The sequence below is a fragment of the Clupea harengus genome, chromosome 8 (genome assembly GCF_900700415.2).
Source record: "Clupea harengus chromosome 8, Ch_v2.0.2, whole genome shotgun sequence".
In the NCBI taxonomy this organism is placed as follows: Eukaryota; Metazoa; Chordata; class Actinopteri; order Clupeiformes; family Clupeidae; genus Clupea; species Clupea harengus.
Window position 1 is genome coordinate 5,168,288 of NC_045159.1, and position 17,764 is coordinate 5,186,051.

The 17,764-nt window shown below is 48.7% G+C and overlaps 2 protein-coding genes across 2 annotated transcripts in view; both read left to right on the forward strand.

Annotated features, from left to right (window-relative positions):
• LOC105909785 (DNA repair protein RAD51 homolog 3) overlaps window positions 1-6,530 on the forward strand; it is an 11,066-nt gene extending 4,536 nt beyond the window's left edge. Inside the window, exons 7-9 of the mRNA XM_031571292.2 lie at window positions 21-81; window positions 1,517-1,577; window positions 5,767-6,530. Of these exons, the coding sequence (XP_031427152.1) occupies window positions 21-81; window positions 1,517-1,577; window positions 5,767-5,886 (242 nt within the window). The 3' untranslated portion in view covers window positions 5,887-6,530. The remainder of the gene's footprint in view (window positions 1-20; window positions 82-1,516; window positions 1,578-5,766) is intronic.
• Window positions 6,531-9,406: 2,876 nt separating this feature from the next.
• ppm1e (protein phosphatase, Mg2+/Mn2+ dependent, 1E) overlaps window positions 9,407-17,764 on the forward strand; it is a 52,545-nt gene continuing 44,187 nt past the window's right edge. The window contains exon 1 of the mRNA XM_012838447.3: window positions 9,407-11,137. Coding sequence (XP_012693901.2) covers window positions 10,503-11,137 — 635 coding nt within the window. The 5' untranslated portion in view covers window positions 9,407-10,502. The remainder of the gene's footprint in view (window positions 11,138-17,764) is intronic.

Here is a 17,764-nt window from a genome sequence, read left to right on the forward strand (position 1 = left end):
GTGTCTGTGTGTGTTTGCAGGTGAGAGCTGGGGGCATGCAGCCACACAGAGACTCATTCTGCACTGGGAGGGAACTCAGAGGTAACCGCTGACCCCTGCACCCGTGACCTTCGACCTCTAACCTCTGACAGTCACAGCAAAGCCAGTACACCAGTAGCCAGGCTCTCTCTCCCTCTCTCTCTCTCTCTCTCTCTCTCTCTCATTTACAGCGTTCATCTTTATATTTGCAGTTTTGATTAATTCTTTGACTTTGTGTAAAATCATTTGCCCAACTACAGACACTGTCCTGATTATGTAATATTACAAGCAGTGTTACTCCAATCAGCATTATGCAATCAGTATTGCTCTTTTCTCGAACCTTCCTGTGTGTGTGTGTGTGTGTGTGTGTGTGTGTGTGTGTGTGTGTGTGTGTGTGTGTGTGTGTGTGTGTGTGTGTGTGTGTGAGATGAGCTCTTTCTGTAAGAGCTGAACCCAGAGGGTCATTAACACAAACCTATGAACACCTGGGGGGGCGGAGCCTGGACCCACTGGTCCTTCAGGATGGGCTGGGGTTAGGGAGGTTCATTCTGTCAGGGGCTCGGGTTAGGGTTGGGGGGGTGTCTGGCTTGGAGCAGGATGCTGTGTGTGTGTGTGTGTATGTGTGTGTGTGTGATGCTGAGTCAGTAAAGGTACAGCACACACACACACACACACCTCTAAGTGTGTGATGGATTGTCTCACTTTGCACCAGCGGCTGGTGTAGGGTATAATCATAATGTACTTCTCTCTCTCTCTCTCTCCCTCCCTCTCTCTCTCTCTCCCTCCCACCCTCTCTCTCTCTTTCTCCCTCCCTCTCTGTCTCCCTCTCCATGTCTCTCTCTATCACCCTCTTTTGCTCTGTCTCTCTCTCCCTCCCTCTCTATCTCTCTCCCTCCCACCCTCTCTCTCCCTCCCTCTCTGTCTCCCTCTCCATGTCTCTCTCTATCACCCTCTCTTGCTCTGTCTCTTCCTCCCTCTCTCTCTCTCTCCCTCCCACCCTCCCTCTCTCCCTCCCTCTCCATGTCTCTCTCTATCACCCTCTCTTGCTCTGTCTATCTATCCCTCTATCACTCCCGCTCTCTCCCTCCCACCCTCTCTCCCTTCCTGGTGCCCATATAGGAGGATCAGAGCCCCTGTTAGCCGTTAGCCGCTTCCAGCTCCCATCTCTGTTGCTCAGAGACACAGCAGTGTGGGGAGAGAAAGAGAGAGAAAGAGAGAGAACGAGACACAGCAGTGTGGAGAGAGAAAGAGAGAGAACGAGACACAGCAGTGTGGGGAGAGAAAGAGAGAGAAAGAGAGAGAACGAGACACAGCAGTGTGGAGAGAGAAAGAGAGAGAATGAGACACAGCAGTGTGGGGAGAGAAAGAGAGAGAATGAGACACAGCAGTGTGGGGAGAGAAAGAGAGCGAATGAGACACAGCAGTGTGGGGAGAGAAAGAGAGAGAGAAAGAGAGAGAAAGAGTGATCTGTCTTTTTTGTCTCGATTCTTCTCCTCAGGTTGGCATCTATTTTTAAGTCACCCAGTCAGATGGAGGCTACTGTACCTTACTGCATCACTGTAAGTCTCACACACACCTGTACACCACACACACACACACACACACACCTGTACACCACACACACACACACACACCTGTACACCACACACACACACACACACACACACTTATACACCACACACAGACACACACCTGTACACCACTCACACACACCTATACACCACACACACACACACACCTGTACACCACACACACACACACACACACCTATACACCACACACACACACACACACATATACACCACACACACACACCTATACACCACACACACACAGACACACCTGTACACCACACACACACACCTGTACACCACACACACACACCTATACACCACACACACACACACCTGTACACCACACACACACACACACACCTGTACACCACACACACACACACACACACCTGTACACCACACACACACACACACCTGTACACCACTCACACACACACCTGTACACCACTCACACACACACACCTATACACCACTCACACACACCTATACACCACACACACACACACACACACACCTGTACACCACTCACACACACCTATACACCACACACACACACCTGTACACCACACACACACACCTATACACCACTCACACACACACACCTGTACACCACACACACACACTTATACACCACTCACACACACACACCTATACACCACTCACACACACCTATACACCACACACACACAGACACACCTGTACACCACACACACACACCTGTACACCACACACACACACCTATACACCACTCACACACACACACACACACACACACCTGTACACCACACACACACACACACCTATACACCACTCACACACACCTATACACCACACACACACAGACACACCTGTACACCACACACACACACCTGTACACCACTCACACACACCTGTACACCACACACACACACACACCTGTACACCACTCACACACACACACAGCTATACACCACACACACACACCTGTACACCACTCACACACACACACAGCTATACACCACACACACACACCTATACACCACTCACACACACACACACTCACACACACACACACCTATACACCACACACACACACACACCTATACACCACTCACACACACCTATACACCACACACACACACACACCTGTACACCACACACACACACACCTATACACCACTCACACACACACATAAACCACACACACACACCTGTACACCACACACACACACACCTATACACCACTCACACACACACACACACACACACACACACACACACACACCACTCACACACACCTATACACCACACACACACCTGTACACCACTCACACACACACACCTATACACCACACACACACACACACTTGTACACCACACACAGACACACACTTGTACACCACTCACACACACCTATACACCACACACACACACCTGTACACCACAAACACACACACCTGTACCCCACTCACACACACATTTACATTTACATTTACATTTAGTCATTTAGCAGACGCTTTTGTCCAAAGCGACGTACAAGGGAGAGAATATTCAAGCTACGAGCAATAGAACCTGGTGTAACAATAAATAAGTACTACTTTACATAAGAAATATTACAAAAATGAAATAAAAAAGAAAGAAAGAAGTGCAGAAATGTAACTGCTGTAATTGCAAGTTACGCACTAGTCGAAGTGCCAGTTAGGACAGGAAGTGCTCTCTGAAGAGTTGGGTCTTCAAGAGCTTCTTAAAGGTAGAGAGGGACGCCCCTGCTCTGGTAGTGCTGGGTAGTTCATTCCACCAACGTGGAACTACAAATGAGAATAGTCTGGACTGCCGTACTTGCACAGACGGCACTGCCAAACGACGCTCACTAGAAGAGCGCAGCATCCTGGGTGTAACATTTGCCCTTACAAGAGCATTTAGGTAGGTGGGAGCAGAACCATCAAGCACTCTGTAGGCAAGCATAAGTGACTTGAACTTAATGCGAGCAGCTACAGGCAGCCAGTGGAGGTCAATAAGAAGCGGGGTGACGTGTGCCCTCTTCGGTTGGTTGAACACCAGACGCGCCGCCGCGTTCTGGATCATTTGTAGTGGTTTCACCACGCAAGCCGGCAGGCCCGTTAGGAGGGCGTTGCAGTAATCAAGGCGGGAGTTCACCAAGGTTTGCACCAGCAGCTGGGTGGCATACTGGGTTAGGTACGGCCTGATTTTGCGGATGTTGAATAGCGCAAAGCGGCAGGACCTAGAGACAGAGGCAATGTGGTCCGTGAAAGTCAGTTGGTCATCAATAATGACCCCGAGGTTTCTTGCTGTTTTGGATGGAACAAGAGACAAGGAGTCAATATTGATGCTGATGTTATGGTGGATGGCCTGTTTGGCTGGAAAGACCATCAGTTCCGTTTTGGCCAGGTTCAGCTGAAGGTGGTGGTTTTTCATCCATGTGGATATATCAGCAAGACAGTCCGAGATCCGCGCCGAGACAGTGGTGTCCTCAGGAGGGAAAGACAGAAACAGTTGAGTATCATCGGCATAGCAATGATAGGAAAAACCATGCGAGCGGATGATAGGGCCCAGCGAAGTGGTGTAAATGGCAAAGAGAAGTGGTCCCATCACCGAGCCTTGGGGCACCCCTGTGGTAAGGTGGTGAGGTACAGACAGCTGACCTTGCCATGACACCTTGAACGAGCGCCCAGTGAGGTACGATTCAAACCAGGAGTGCGCCTGTACACCACACACACACCTGTACACCACACACACACACACACCTGTACACCACACACACACACACCTATACACCACTCACACACACACACACACACACACACACACCTATACACCACTCACACACACCTGTACACCACACACACACACACACCTATACACCACACACACACACTTGTACACCACACACACACACCTGTACACCACACACACACTTATTCACCACACACACACACACACCTGTACACCACTCACACACACACACACCTGTACACCACTCACACACACCTGTACACCACATACACCTATACACCACTCACACACACCTGTACACCACACACACACACACACCTATACACCACTCACACACACACACACCTGTACACCACACACACACACACACCTGTACACCACTCACACACACACACTTGTACACCACACACACTCACCTGTACACCACTCACACACACACACCTATACACCACACACACACACACATACACCACACACACACACACACACCTATACACCACACACACATACACCACACACACACACACACCTATACACCACACACACCTGTACACCACTCACACACACATGTACACCACTAACACACACACACACACACCTGTACACCACTCACACACTCACCTGTACACCACACTCACACACACATGTACACCACACACACACACCTGTTCACCACTCACACACACCTGTACACCACTCACACACACTTATACACCACTCACACATACTTATACACCACACACACACACACACCTGTACACCACACACACACACACACACACACCTGTACACCACACTCACACACACCTGTACACCACACACACACACACACGTATACACCACACACACACACCTGTACACCACTCACACACACACACCTTTACACCACACACACACACCTATACACCACACACACACACCTATACTACACTTAGCTCCACTGGCTGCCTGTAGCTGCTCGCATTAAGTTCAAGTCACTTATGCTTGCTTACAGAGTGATTGCTGGTTCTGCTCCCACCTACTTAAATGCTCTTGTAAGGGCAAATGTTACTTTTCTCTCTGTCTATCTGTCTCTCTCTCTCTCACTGTCTATCTCTCTCTCACTCTCTCTCTCTCTCGTTCTCTCTGTCTATCTGTCTCTCGCTCTCTCTCTCTTTCTCTCTGTCTATCTGTCTCTCTCTCTCTCTCTCTCTCACTGTCTATCTCTCTCTCTCTCTTTCTCTCTGTCTATCTGTCTCTCCCTCTCACTGTCTATCTCTCTCTCTCACTGTCTATCTCTCTCTCTCTCTCTTTCTCTCTGTCTATCTGTCTCTGTCTCTCTCTCTCTCACTGTCTACCTCTCTCTCTCTCTCTTTCTCTCTGTCTATCTGTCTTTCTTTCTCTCTGTGTATCTGTCTCTCTCTCTCACTGTCTATCTCTCTCTCTCCCTGTCCACCCACAGGAGGGTGGTTTTCGGGATATGGCTCCTCCCCCCTCCCCTACAGCCCTGCCCTCCTCCCCAGGCCCCTCCTCCTCAGTGCAGCAGAGCAAGCGGCCCCGGGTAGAGGCCCGCCCACCCTGATGGAGCTGCAGCCAATCACAGAGCTACTTCCTTTCTACCTCCATCTAAAAACCCTTCCTCATTGGATGAACAGACGCTAGGCACCAGTGAGGCACCACGCCGCTGTGTAAATATGTTTGGCAAGAGTGTTGTCCATTGATGAATATTAATACATTCTCATGAATTAATACTCAGTGATGTAACAGAGGATTACCAACCCAGGCTGTTGATGAGGTTATAAGTGTAAAACCTTTTCTCATTGTTTTTTTTTGCAAGTTCAAGCTTCCTTTTGAGAGGAAAATTATCTGTCTGTTTTATGTCAGAGTTTTGTTGAATAAAGAACTCCAGTGAAAGTGAATGTGTTGGTGTGTTGTCATAGCAGTAGAACTCCAGTGAAAGTGAATGTGTTGGTGTGTTGTCATGGCAGTAGAACTCCAGTGAAAGTGAATGTGTTGGTGTGTTGTCATAGCAGTAGAACTCCAGTGAATGTGTTGATGTGTTGTCATGGCAGTACAGCTTCGTCTGCACAGTATCTGACATGAAATCAGAGAACAGGAGTCACTGACCACTGGTCAGATGATTATATGCATCTATGAGCTGTGTCTGTTGTGGACTAGACTCTAATAAAGACTGGAGGTTGTCTCTCTTGCTTCCCTCTCTCTCTCCCTCCCACCATCTCTCGCTCTCTTCCCCTCTATCTCCCTCATTTCATCTCTATCTCTTCCTCTATCTCTCCCTTGCCCTCTCTCTCTCTGCATCCAGCCGTCTGGCCATCAGAGCACCACGCATGAGGAGTCTACCAAAAGGCGTGTCACCGACACCAGGCAAGATGATCCACAGATCTTCAGATGGCTGGAAACAGACTAGGCCAGACGATGCACAGATCTTCAGATGGCTGGAAACAGACCAGGCCAGATGATCCACAGATTTTCAGATGGCTGGAAACAGACCAGGCAAGATGATCCACAGATTTTCAGATGGCTGGAAACAGACCAGGCCAGACAATCCACAGATCTTCAGATGGCTGGAGACAGACCAGGCAAGATGAGCCGCAGATCTTCAGATGGCTGGAAACAGACCAGGCCAGATGATCCACAGATCTTCAGATGGCTGGAAACAGACCAGGCCAGACGATGCACAGATTTTCAGATGGCTGGAGACTGTCCGGTGCCGGTCCATTCATCTCTGCTGAAGGCCCATTCCAAGGGCACCGAACCAGAGCCTGAGGGAGTCTGGCAGGCCATAGAAACCCCATAACCTGTAGCATGATCAGATGGAGTCCAAGAGGAGGCCAGGGCCCTGATGCATGCTGGGGAGGATGGCGTTTCACTATTTACACTAGGAGAGGTTGAGATTTGTCAAGGGGCTTACAGTTTCTACACAGCTGTTCACCATGGGCCTTAGGGTGAGACCAGTCCTAGGCGAGGTGGGCAGGACATCCATCACTGGCCAAAGCTAGAAGTAGGACTGGAGCCGTCTAAACCAGTCACGACTGAAGTATCAGATATGCGCTAAACCAGTCACGACTGAAGTATCAGATATGAGCTCAGCTAGCCGTATAAACCAGTCAACTGAAGTATTATCAGATATGAGCTAGCCGTCTCAACCAGTCATGACTGACTGAAGTATTATCAGATATGAGCTAACCGTCTAAACCAGTCACGACTGAAGTATTAGATGTGAGCTAACCGTCTAAACCAGTCACGACTGAAGTATTAGATATGAGCTAACCGTCTAAACCAGTCATGACTGAAGTATCAGATACGAGCTAGCCGTATAAACCAGTCACAAAGCTAACCGTAAAAACCAGTCACGAAGCTAACCGTATAAACCAGTCACGAAGCTAACCGTATAAACCAGTCACGAAGCTAGCCGTCTAAACCAGTCACGAAGCTAGCCGTCTAAACCAGTCACGACTGAAGTATCAGAGATGAGCTAGCCGTATAAACCAGTCACGCCTGAAGTATCAGATACGAGCTAAAGATTAGATGCAGCCCTTACTAGCAGCTTTGGCATGATCTCTCACTTTGCTCTCTACCTAATCCCTACTCCCTCTCTACCTAATTCCTACTCCCTCTCTCTCTCTACCTAATCCCTACTCCCTCTCTACCTAATTCCTACCCCCTCTCTCTCTCTCTACCTAATCCTTACTCCCTCTCTCTCTTTTTAATCTCTACACCCAGTCCCTCTTTCTAATATTAACTTCCTCTCTCTCTTTCTAATCCCTACTCCCCCCCGTCTCTTTCTTATCCCTACTCCCTCTTTTTATAATACCTACCCCCTCTCTCTCCTCCTAATCCCTACTCTATCCCTCTCTCTCTTCCTGATCCCAATTCTTTCCCTCTCTCTCTCCTCCTAATCCCTACTCTAAACCTCTCTCTCTCTCCTCCCAATCCCTACTCTATCCCTCTCTCTCTTCCTGATCCCAATTCTATCCCTCTCTCTCTCATCCCAATCCTTACTCTATCCCTCTCTCTCTTCCTGATCCCAATTATTTCCCTCTCTCTCTCCTCCTAATCCCTATTCTAAACCTCTCTCTCTCCTCCCAATCCCTACTCTATCCCTATCTCTCTTCCTGATCCCAATTCTTTCCCTCTCTCTCTCCTCCTAATCCCTACTCTATCCCTCTCTCTCTTCCTGATCCCAATTCTTTCCCTCTCTCTCTCCTCCTAATCCCTACTCTATCCCTCTCTCTCTTCCTGATCCCAATTCTTTCCCTCTCTCTCTCCTCCTAATCCCTACTCTATCCCTCTCTCTCTTCCTGATCCCAATTTTTTCCCCTCTCTCTCTCCTCCTAATCCCTACTCTATCCCTCTCTCTCTTCCTGATCCCAATTTTTTCCCCTCTCTCTCTCCTCCTAATCCCTACTCCCTCTCTCTCTTCCGAATTCCTATTCCCTAATCTCTCTCTTTCTAATTCCTACTCCCTCTCTCTCTTCCTAATTCCTATTCCCTTTCTCTCTCTCTCCCTCCCCAAGCATCAGTGTGTGTGTGTGTGTGTGTGTGTGTGTGTGTGAGAGAGAGAGAGAGTGTGTGTGTGTGTGTGTGAGAGAGAGAGAGAGAGAGAGAGAGTGTGTGTGTGTGTTTGTGTTTGTGTGTGTGTCTGTGTGAAAGTGAATATTTTTGGACGTGTGTGAGAGGTCGGGTATGATGGAGAGACCCATCAGGACAGACCTCAGCTCTATCGCCACTGCAGGGTCAGGTGCATTTTGTTGAGTGATTTTAGTGTTTTATGGCGACAGCCTGAGGCCGCCATCTGACGTGGAGAGTGGAAGCCGCCGCCGCCGCCGCTCACGCGCTCCTGATGGACTGAAGCACGCTGAGATGGAGCGGCGCGATGCACTGATGCAGTATTCTAATGAAATGATCCGACTGAAAGCCCTCTCCGGCCGGGCTAAACAGGAGCGCTTGCTGAAATATGAGCGCAGCATAGCCCCTGTGCAGGGAGGGACGCGGCGCACTTGTGCCCAGATGGGCGTGTTCGTACCCGCAGGCTGAAGCTTCAGCTGCGACCATTCTGCAATCCCCCCCCCCCCCCCCCCAAAAAAAAATCTTGATTGATGCAGCATGATTGAAGATTGCATCTTGATTTCAATTTTGAACATCTAAGTGAGTGATTGCCATAATTATAGCCATTTGTAGTAGTAGCCTACAGACTCCGTGGACGAACAATGTTCTAATCTAAGTTTTGACTGGTCACTTGCCCGCACTTTCCCCGTAGGGTGATTTTAAACGTCCATTAACCAGCAGCCCATCTGCTCCTCCGTCTATCCAGGCTGTGAGACACAAGACCACAAACTGGCGAGGAAGCAGTTAATGCCGATCGCGCCTTGAAATCTACAACAGTTGATATTTTTAGAATGAGCGCCGAATGTCCTATATACGCGCGCTTAGAATGGGGCATTACTGAGCGCTATGGACGGAGCTCTGAGCGCGAATCGCAGAAAATCAATTCTATTTATTCATCTCACTCATTCAGTTTTAGGTAGTCTATGATTTGCCCGAATATTTATCTCTATTAGGTTATTTTTTGATGTTGCCAAAATGGGTCTCATTTCAATTAACATTATGTCATCGTCACCGTAACGGAGATTTTAATAATAATAATAATAAACGAGAATGTGAGAGAGCCTCGGACGCAGCAATCCCGAAGTGAATAACCCGCTTTATGCGCTGCGTGCCGTTCGCTCTGTACTGGCGGCCACGAGAATCTCCTCCGTTAAGCACTTTGCCTCCCTATGCGCGCGTCACTGCGCGACCCCGACACTCTGGGGGGGTCGTGTTTAGATATCAGTGGGTGGCTGCTGCTATCAGCTCCACCACCCACACCTCATCAAATAAATAGGTGACTCAGAAGAAAATGTTTAGTCAATAAAAAGCTAAAAACAAAATGTCTTTTGTGAAGAGCACAGGTCCTTTTCAAAGATTGGGGAAAATATGATGGTTCTTCCCAACAGCATTTCTGTGACCTTGGTAATTTTGACTTGTAGGCAAACACTGTACTTTATTTCACGTTTCTGTGAAGAAGCAGTTAAGGTCAAGAGCGGTTTGCGTCACACCGAGGTGTGATGTCAGCACACGCAAGGGAGAGACCCTCTTTACGGAGGCTGTGAAGGCGACGCGCCTTTTTCTTATTTTATGCTGCTTTGCCTGTCAACAGGAGAGATTCTCTCTTATTTTTGCACTCAGGAGCGCGCACGCAGGCGAGAAGTCACACGAGCCGACCCACCGCGGCATACGCTGCATTCCTGGGCGCGCGCGTGCTCGAGCCTCTGGCGGCATAGCGTGACGGCTTTCTATTTTCTGTTTCCTCCCCGCTCTCTTATTCCGCCCTCTCTGCTCCTACGTCACCACCATCCACCCACCCCCTCTCTCTCGTGTGATTATCCGCGAATCGTGGCTTCTTGCGCGCGCGCGCTTCCCTACTCGCGCAACTCCGGGACTGAGAGAGAGAGAGAGCCAGAGACAGAGAGAGAGAGAGAACGAGAGAGAGCAGTAAACCAGTCTGCTCAAATTCAAAGTAGACTTTCTCTCTCCGGACCCACCCGGTTCAAGCTGCCTCCTATTGTGCACCCCCAGGAATGTGAAGCGATGTCCGGCTCTAGCAACGAGGAGAAAACCTTCCGAAGGTTCCTGGAGCTCTTTCTCCGGGAGATGAAACCCCCACTGCTGGAGGACCAACCGCCTCCGATGCGGCCAATGACGGATCTCATAACTGAGGACGAAGTGGAGGGGGAGTGCCTCGACCTGTGTCTTCAGCACCTGTGCAAATAGTTAAGTACCGGTCCACTTTCTATTAGAACTACAATATTTTGTCTTATTGTTTCCTATATATGTTGCGGACACGTTATAAGCTACACCTCGAGATTTAAGGTGAACACACATAAAACAGAAGTGATAAACGAAAGTAAAGTAAATTTAGGCTGCTGCTGACGACAGCCTCTGTGGGTACTGAAAACATGAACTTGAGACTGACCCGGATCGAATTACATTTGGTAAAACTGTTTCTTATTCTCATTTTGCTCGCTGTCAGTCTGATGAAGTGTGACGTGCCGTGCCGCTATGGCTGTCACAGTCCCCAACATCTCACGGAGTTCCGCGCGCTGGGTGCTTCAGCTGTAGGCTCGAGCGCAGTGGAGCAGGCTGGCGGGTGATGGTGGAGCGCGCGGGTGGAGGGTATAGTCCTATGCAAAGCAGCGCGCTTGGGGTTGGGTTATTCTAAAAAGCTCTCCTCTTCTTTGTAGTAAAAATACACTCATTAAATCCAGCAGTCTATGTCATAAACAATGTCAAGTTGTAATGTGCTGTTACTGCCTAAATGATTGGACAGTCTTATGTTGGCCAAGCACGGTGAACTCTGCGAGCAGAAGCACTCAGCACCCCTGACAGTTGTGGTGTACTGTATCGCAACACAACCCCCTTTTCATTCAGCGCGTTTCTGCGGGTTTCCCATTCATCTCTCTCCTCTCTCTCTCTCTCTCTCTCCTCTATCTCTCTCTCACACACACACACACACACACACACTCCCTCCTCCTTCTTGCATCCCCGCGTGCCCGCCCGAGGTCCCCGACTGGTGGATACCCATCTTTTTGCGTCACACTCATCATAAGGCTATAGGCTACGACTGAGCCAACGCCAGCCGATCATCATCCCCTCCTTTTTAGGGGAGCACCGTAGCTACCGCCGTTATCCACGTTCATACAGGAGGCATTTTCTTCCTTGTTTAGTATTTTATTATGAAAACAAAGCGCGCGATTCGATCATTTAATCTCACAGCTGCGGCATCTGTACAGTCGCTCGTGCGTGAATCCATATAAATGGGTACCGCTCAGGTGCAGGTTAACGTTTGAAGAGGTTACCGTGTTCCCTTAGGTGTGTGTGTTTGTGTGTGTGTGTGTGTGTGTGTGTGTTGTGTGCATCCGTATCCTCATTCCGTGGCACAGCTGCCTCACAGGAAGGGAAAGAAAGAAAAAAACGGCTCCCTTCGCGCTGTAGCCGACGGCATCTCGCGCTAGCTAAATTGAATTCTTCTCGAACTGTGGGAAGGGTTTGCGCTTGAGAAATGACGTCATGCGTGTTTCTACAAATAGACCGGTCGCCCGCCCACATCTGAGGAGAGCGAGAGAAAGACCGACCGAACGCAGGGAAGGGGATGTGTGTGTGTGTGTGTGTCTGTCTGTGATGGAGGGAGCCGTCCGCGTCCTCTCATGCGCACACCTGTCTGTTGGCTTAGATACAGTAAGACTGAAGGTTGACGCCGGAAATGTGTCATTGTGCAGCAACGAGGTGCGCGAGAAAGGCGCTTGACACAAAGATTTGACGTCATCATTTTCACTCATTTCCTCGTGTTATATGCAAACTAGCTCAGCACCTAGATATGACTCCCTGTCACCCTGTGGCGGCGATCCGTATCTTGGGTGTCACGCTGTAATGTTTGAGAGGGAATTCAGTAATATGCTAATATATCCGGGGGAACAGGGGTTATCTAGATCTCATGAAAATGGCTTAAATAGTGTAATTATGGTTGGTTCTTTGGGTTTCTGAAATGTATCTAATGACTTGTAGCTGCCAGAACATTGACTCAGCCCATGAATGTCCACTCTTGACTAGACCTGAGGAAGGCAGTGAGTGCGAGCCAGGACCGATGTTCTCTAAACTAAACTGTGCATATTCTGACTAGAATGAAAACTCTCTAGTATTCTGTCCAGGTGACTGGAATGTGCTTTTCATATTTTTCTCCTGTACTTCTAACCTCGTAATAACTAGTTATTCTGGTTAGAATAGAATAGAATAGAATACATGTATTTGTCATTGCACAAGTACAACGAAATTAAGGTAGCAGCTCTCAGACACAAAAACAATAAAAATATAGATTGAACATATATATATATATATATATATATACATATTTACACTATAAAAACACAAGACATAACACAACAGAGAGACAAATACAGGTCAGTTTTGTGCATTGTTAAGTGTTAGCGCTCAGTGACATGAAATCAAATAATAATAATAATACAAATAAATAAATAAATCAAATCAAATAATTGTGCTTGTGGTGGGCTCTCTGAGCAGGAAGTGTGTGTGTGTGTGTGTGTGTGTGTGAGACATACTGAGGGAACCTCACTGACGTAGCAGTTTATTCAGCCATAACATCTGGAGAGGACGGAGATGGAGATGGGACTGGACTGGACTGGACTGGACTGGACTGGACTGGACTGGACTGCACTGCACTGCACTGGACTGGACTGGACTGCACTGGACTGAACTGGACTGGACTGGACTGGACTGGACCGGACTACACTAGTGTGATCGGCTTGCCAGCAGTCTGGCGTTGCTGAGCTCTTCTCATATGAGAGTTTCCAAACATGGACCCTGATGAGAGCTGAGCTGAATAGGATGGATGTGTGTGTGTGTGTGTGTGTGTGTGTGTGTGTTTGTGTGTGTGTGTGTGTGAGCACTGAATAGGATGGATGTGTGTGTGTGAGGTGCAGTCTGGCTGTGCCAGTCTGGGGCTGCTGTGCTGGAGCCGTGGGTACGTGTGGGTAAGTGTGTCTCCACACGAGCCCCCGGCATGAAGCACCACAGCAAGGAGCTCAAGCTCAGTTTGCCCAGTCAGCCTTCATAGCATTCAGAAACCTCACTTCTGTTCTGTCCGTCCAATCAGATCCGCACCTTCAGTCTGTCGATCCAATCAGATCCCCAGCTTCAGTCTGTCTGTCCTATCAGATCCCCAGCTTCAGTCTGTCTGTCCTATCAGATCGTCAGCTACAGTCTGTCTGTCCTATCAGATCCCCAGCTTCAGTCTGTCTGTCCAATCAGATCCCTACCTTCAGTCTGTCTGTCCTATCAGATCCCCAGCTTCAGTCTGTCCGTCCAATCAGATCGTCAGCTTCAGTCTTTGTGTGTGTGCTGGTGAGACGGAGGACTGTGGTTTGATGTGGGGATCTGATATGAGTTCCACTGTTTATGTTTTATTCAAATCACACACAGGCTGCCTCTATTGTCACACACACACATACACACACACACACACACACACACACACACACACACACACACACACACACACACACACACACACACACACACACACACACACACACACACAGGCTGCCTCTATTGTCACTGCCTGCATTCACTCATCGTTTCCATTCACACACACACACACACACACACACACACACACAGGCCCGCCCGCACCCCCCCCCCCCCCACCAATACAGCTCGTCACGTTAGACAGCCTGGCGAGCGGTAGCCTAGTCACCAGCTCTGACAAATCTCCCAGCAGTCACCAGTGAGACTGAGGCAGTGACACAAGGCTCAATGAGTGTTTGTGATCTGAGTGTGTGTGTGTTTGTGTGTGAGCACTGCGTAGGACGGATGTGTGCGCTCTAGCTCCAGTGAACACTGCATAGGATGGATGTGTGTGTGTGTGTGTGAGCACTGAATATGATGGATGTGTGTGTGTGTGAGCACTGAATATGATGGATGTGTGTGTGTGTGTGTGTGAGCACTGAATAGGATGGATGGATGTGTGTGTGTGTGTGTGTGTGTGTGTGTGTGTGTGTGTGTGTGTGTGTGAGCACTGAATAGGATGGATGTGTGTGTGTGTGTGTGTGAGCACTGAATAGGATGGATGGATGTGTGTGTGTGTGTGTGTGTGTGTGTGTGAGCACTGAATAGGATGGATGTGTGTGTGTGTGTGTGTGTGAGCACTGCATATGATGGATGTGTGTGTGTGTGTGAGCACTGCATAGGATGGATGTGTGTGTGTGTGTGTGTGTGTGAGCACTGCATATGATGGATGTGTGTGTGTGTGAGCACTGCATAGGATGGATGTGTGTGTGTTTGAGCACTGAATAGGATGGATGTGTGTGTGTGTGAGCACTGCATAGGATGGATGTGTGTGTGTGTGAGCACTGAATAGGATGGATGTGTGTGTGTGTGTGTGTGTGTGAGCACTGCATAGGATGGATGTGTGTGTGTGTGAGCACTGAATAGGATGGATGTGTGTGTGTGTGTGTGTGTGTGTGAGCACTGCATAGGATGGATGTGTGTGTGTGTGTGTGTGTGTGTGTGTGTGTGTGTGTGTGAGCACTGCATATGATGGATGTGTGTGTGTGTGAGCACTGCATAGGATGGATGTGTGTGTGTTTGAGCACTGAATAGGATGGATGTGTGTGTGTGTGAGCACTGCATAAGATGGATGTGTGTGTGTGTGAGCACTGAATAGGATGGATGTGTGTGTGTGTGTGTGTGTGTGTGTGTGTGTGTGTGTGTGTGTGTGTGTGTGTGTGTGTGTGTGTGTGTGAGCACTGAATAGGATAGACGGGGCCAAACACTGGCTGCCATGTTGAGCGTTTCATACTGTATCATTAAAAACATCAGAATGAGGCAGTGGTGTGTGTGTGTGTGTGTCTGTGTGTCTGTGTGTGTCTCTCTCTCTCTCTCTGTGTGAGTGTGTGTGTGTGCGTGTGTGTGAGTGAAGCAGTGGTGGTTTTACAGATTCAACTGCTCTGCCTTTCAGATTGAACTGTGTGTGTGTCTGTGTCTGTGTTTCTGTATGTGTCTGTCTGTGTGTTGTAACTGTGAAACTGTGCTTCTCCAGATTTCCCCAGTCTGGTCTTCGATGATGGGGCTGAGGTGAAGTGTGTGTGTGTGTGTGTGTGTGTGTGTGTGATGGAGCTGAGGGGAAGTGTGTGTGTGTGTGTGTGTGTGTGATGGAGCTGAGGGGAAGTGTGTGTGTGTGTGTGATGGAGCTGAGGTGAAGTGTGTGTGTGATGGAGCTGAGGGGAAGTTTGTGTGTGTGTGTGATGGAGCTGATGGGAAGTGTGTGTGTGTGTGTGTAATGGGGCTGAGGGGAAGGGTGTGTGTGTGTGTGTGTGTGTGTGTGATGGAGCTGAGGGGAAGTGTGTGTGTGTGTGTGTGTGTGTGTGTGTGTGTGTGTGTGTGTGTGTGTGTGTGTGTGTGTGTGTGTGTGTGATGGGGCTGAGGTAAGTGTGTGATGGCGCTGAGGGGAAGTGTGTCTGAGGGGAAATGTCTGCCTAAAGTTCTATATTTTTGCGTCTGGGTTGATGAATGTATTTTGGTGTGTGTGCCTAAGTGTGTGTGTCTGTGTGTGTGAGTGTGTGTGTGAGTGTGTGTGTGTGTGTGTGTGATCGCTGTGTGATTATTCTGTCTCCGGGCGTAAGCTCTAATGGCAGTGCTGAGTCTTAGAGCTGGATATCTCCTTTGTTCAACTCTCACAACGCAACTGCAGGAGGTGGCCAGTATGTGTGTGTGTGGGTGTGGGTGTATGTGTGTGTGTGTGTGTGTGTGTGGGTGTGTGTGTGTGTGTTGTGTTATCAAAGGATATCTGTGTTTTAAATGTGATTTAAATGTGAAAATTTGAGGTAGTGTGAGTATGTGTGCAAATATGGTGTGTGTGTGTGCCAATATGGTGTGTGGATGGGTAGGTGTGGTGCATATGGCTAATTGTTTTTCCATGTAAGATGGTATGTGTGTAAATGTGAGAATTGTGTGTGTGTGTAAATGTGACTGTGGTGTGTGTGTGTGTGTGTGTGTAAATGTGGTGTGTGTGTGTGTGTGTGTGTGTGTGTGTGTAAATGTAACGGTGGCGTTTGTGTGTGTGTGTAAATGTAACGGTGACAGTGGTGTGTGTGTGTGTGTGTAAATGTGATTGTGGTGTGTGTGTGTGTGTCTGTGTGTAGATGTGATGGTAGTGTTTGTGTGTGTGTGTAAATGTGATGGTAGTGTGTGTGTGTGTCTGTGTAAATGTGATGGTAGTGTTTGTGTGTGTGAATAGGACGGTGATGTGTGTGTGTGTGTGTGTGTGTAAATGTGATGGTAGTGTGTGTCTGTGTGTGTGTAAATGTGATGGTAGTGTTTGTGTGTGTGTGTGTGTGTAAATGTGATGGTGGTGTGTGTGTGTGTGTGTGTGTAAATGTGGCGTGATCGATGAGGCTTGTTTTAACTGGAATGACAGGTTTGACATTAACAGGGAGGCATTCTTGTGCTTTCATCTGTGTGTGTGTATGAATATGAGGAAGTGGTGTTTGTGTGTGGGTGTGTAAATGTGAGGTTGTGTGTGTGTGTGTGTGTGTGTGTGTGTGAAGGACCGGGCGGTCACCCCACGTTGTTTGGGGATGTGGCGACTGGACTCGGTGGTGAAGGGTGGAAGGACAGTGCAGGAGATGGTGGTTGTTGTAAAAATATATATATTTATTTACGAAGGGGTTACAAAACCCCAACACAGTGCCCACAAAATAAACAAACAAAAACCTTCAGGCCGTACCGCCCGGAACTCAAGTGCGTGGCACCCTGGGCACCTGCTTGGCCGATTAGGCCCAAATACTGGCACCCTCTCAAGGCTCAAGCCAGGCCCCAACTAGGCC